Source organism: Pyxicephalus adspersus, chromosome Z (genome assembly GCF_032062135.1).
Source record: "Pyxicephalus adspersus chromosome Z, UCB_Pads_2.0, whole genome shotgun sequence".
Classification (NCBI taxonomy): Eukaryota; Metazoa; Chordata; class Amphibia; order Anura; family Pyxicephalidae; genus Pyxicephalus; species Pyxicephalus adspersus.
In genome coordinates this window covers 89,502,468-89,505,852 of record NC_092871.1, presented here as the reverse complement: position 1 = coordinate 89,505,852, position 3,385 = coordinate 89,502,468, and the positions used below count along the sequence as shown (strand labels likewise).

Genomic DNA, 3,385 nt, shown 5'->3' with positions numbered 1-3,385 from the left:
TCTAATGGAGAGTTTTAGTAATGAAGGGTTAATGGTAAGTGCTGGTGTTGAACGGGTTAATAAAGGTAGAAGGTGGGGCGGGGCTGCTGTTAACGTTAGAATTTAGAGCCACTGGCAGCGCAGGGGTTAATAATGCCGGTCTGTGGGCGGGGCTAGGAATAATCCCGGGCCATCCGCGAGTCACGTGACAAAGATTATGCTGTGACGTCACGTGTGTTTCCTGTCGCTCTAACCTCACTTCCGGGTTGCTGAGTCTCCAGCTGCCATGCCACCGAAAGGGAAGGGAGGGAAAGGAGCCAAGGGTGAGTACATAGAGGCGGTGTGCACCCCCGGGCTGTAATGGCAGTCCGATACTTTACTGCAGTCAGTCAGTGTTGTAACCCAAAGACCCGGGTGACAACACTAATTGCCTTGCAGTGAAAGTGATGCAACGTTGTCACTCTATTCAGCATTATGGCCACACACACAACACCTCAGCTCAGCACACACCTTGATTGGGAGAATTATTGGTGTTGTCACCACCAATAAACTTCCTCGGCAATGCTCCAATATCACCTACAGCTCCAATAAGCCCAGAGAATGCATGCCAGGCCTCATGGGAGCCCCAGGACGGCTCGTATGATCCTCGCTGTGCAGGCGGAGTGATGCCGAAGTGATGTAAGAAGAGCCCAGTGCAATATTTTTAGGTCCAGCGGCTCCTAATCCAAATATTTATTTTCTCCAGGTGGTGGCGCTGCTGCTGGGGCTGAAGCTGCGGACAAGAAGGCTCAAACACCCAAAGGTGGAAATGCTGTCAAGGTAAATGATCATCGAGGAGGAGATCCCACCCGTACTGCGGGCGAGGGGTCACCAGTCCTAACCATTAGGAACAACATGGCGGGCGCACAGTTCGGTGATGGGCACAGGTTTGGTCCTCCGCATGCAGCCCAAACAAATTGGGGGACTCCGATGTGATGATTATCTGGCCACTGATGCTGGGATCCTGACAACTCTGAGAGATTCTACTGCTTCAAACCGTTGTCAGGAAATACGTGCCAGGTCCAGTGTATGTGGCCTTACATTGGTTGTCAGGGGGTAGAGTGCCCCCATAGATTGGGGGGGTAGAATGCCCCCATAGATTGGAAATTGGGGGGGGGGGGGTAGATGGCATCTGATGAGGAGGAAGGATGCCCCCTTACATTATCAGTTGGCAGGGGGTTTTGCCCATTACATTGGTGGCCAGGGGAGAAGAGTGCCCCTTTAGATTAGTGGTCAGGGGCTGGGGGTTAGAATGCCCCCCCTATCAGTCAGATCCCTGAGCCTTCCTGGACCAGGAGGAGTTACCCCTAACTCCCCCTGGAGGTTTCTATTCTACCCAAAGGATCATGTGACTCTAAATACCCTTCCAATGCTGGGGATGTAAAGGGGAACCCTGAATGTGGTATACATAATAACGCTGATTGTGGATTTGCTTTGCAGGTGAGACACATCTTGTGTGAGAAGCATGGGAAGGTTATGGAAGCCATGGAAAAACTCAAATCCGGAGTGAGATTTAGCGAAGTGGCCACTCAGTACAGCGAGGACAAAGCCCGGCAGGGGGTAGGTGACACCTTCAGGGTATGGGGGTTAAAGGGGACCTGTCATTTATGTGTATTGTGTATAAATATGGCTGGACTCTGGGCACAAATACTTTAATATACAGTTAGGTCCATAAATATTTGGGCAGAGACATTTTTTCTAGTTTTGGTTCTGTACATTACCACAATTATTATAAATAAAACAACTCAGATTGACCTGCAGACTTTCAGCTTTAATTCAGTGAGTTGTACAAAAAGATAAAATGTGAGGAACTAAATCCTTTATTACACAATCACTTCATTTCAGGGGCTGAAAAGTAATTGGACAAATTAAAAAGCTGAAAATAAAATGTTCATTTCGAAATAACCTTTGGGGCAATTGTCCAATTACTTATTACCCCTGAAATGAAGTGATTGTGTAATAAAGGATTTAGTTCCTCACATTTTATGCAATCTTTGTGTACAACTCACTGAATTAAAGCTGAAAGTCTGCAGGTCAATGGCATCTGAGTTGTTTCATTTATAATAAATTGTGGTAATGTACAGAACCAATTTGTTGTCCAAAAGTTGTCTCTGTATAAATTTTTATGGACCTAACTGTATTGCCAATGGATATAAATCACTTTCTGTGCACCCAATACCTTTCCAAGCCCGGATAATTATTAGCAGAGACTTCATCACCTTGCTGTATGTAAACTGTGCAGAGAACAGAGCCGTGGGAGGGGTCTGGTAGCTCCACCCACTACATGCTTCCTGCAGGAAAACACTGGAGGGGGCGGGGACAAGACCAGTCTCCCTGCACAAGAATAGAAATCAGCAGTGATCAGTCTATATAACAGGCAAAGTGTCAAAGTTCATTCTAGGGTTCAGCTTTAATTCCATTTTAATATTTTTTAGTGCTTTGCAGTAATTTAGCCTGAAGCTGTTTGTGGATTTATCTCATGAATAATTTCTCATTCCTGGTGCCTCTTTCAGGGTGATTTGGGCTGGATGACGAGAGGCTCCATGGTGGGACCTTTCCAGGACGCGGCTTTCGCTCTCCCTGTCAGCTCCATGGACAAGCCGGTGTACACCGATCCCCCTGTGAAGACAAAATTCGGATATCACATCATTATGGTGGAAGGAAGGAAATGAAAGCTGACGTTATCATTACAGCACATTCAAGGGAGGAACTCCAAGTGGCGTTGTCTCATCATAAAATAGGTGTTAGGACCCCAATCCTAAGGGGTGCAACCCCTAATGAGGGTCACTGACATGTGGGAATAAAAAAACAAAAAACCTCATCAGCTCCATCTTACAAGGAAAATATTATCATTGCAGCCGGACAATAAAACATTTTTTGTAAGCTTGTGTTTCTTTGCTTTTTGATTTCCTTTGGCGGTGCTGCAGAATTTTAGGTTTATTTACCCATCTGTGTCCCCTCTGGGGTTTCTCTGTCACATGACATCCAGGAGATGACAACACTGTATTCCTCAGCTGTAATAGATAAAGTGGGGGTCACCCTGTGGTTCTGACTTATGGTTGTTCCACCCGATTCTTCATAAGCTTGTTCTGACGAATGAACTGTCCAAACTCCAAACACCCTGCAGCCATTTTCTAACTAAAATTCTGGCTTGTCCTTCCAGCAATAGCAATGCCTAGTCCTTGCAAACAAAGTGTGAGCACCATTCTGTATATTAGCAGGCTGGCATACCATAGTAGAAGGGGCTGGGGGCACATGTGATGCAGTAAATGCCACTGGGTGCCATTTAACTCTGAACAGTAGTGACATCTAGTGGACATTTAGTGAAAGCAGAATTCCTGCAGGGCACCAGCTCCAAACTTAAGTA

At 46.3% G+C, this 3,385-nt stretch overlaps 1 protein-coding gene across 1 annotated transcript; it reads left to right on the top strand.

Annotated features, from left to right (window-relative positions):
• Nucleotides 1-219: 219 nt before the first annotated feature.
• On the top strand, nucleotides 220-2,901 carry PIN4 (peptidylprolyl cis/trans isomerase, NIMA-interacting 4). Its single transcript, XM_072430393.1, has 4 exons — nucleotides 220-302; nucleotides 725-798; nucleotides 1,459-1,578; nucleotides 2,532-2,901. The coding sequence occupies exons 1-4, from the start codon at nucleotides 266-268 to the stop codon at nucleotides 2,688-2,690; spliced, it is 390 nt and encodes a 129-aa protein (XP_072286494.1). The 5' UTR covers nucleotides 220-265; the 3' UTR covers nucleotides 2,691-2,901.
• Nucleotides 2,902-3,385: the final 484 nt, after the last annotated feature.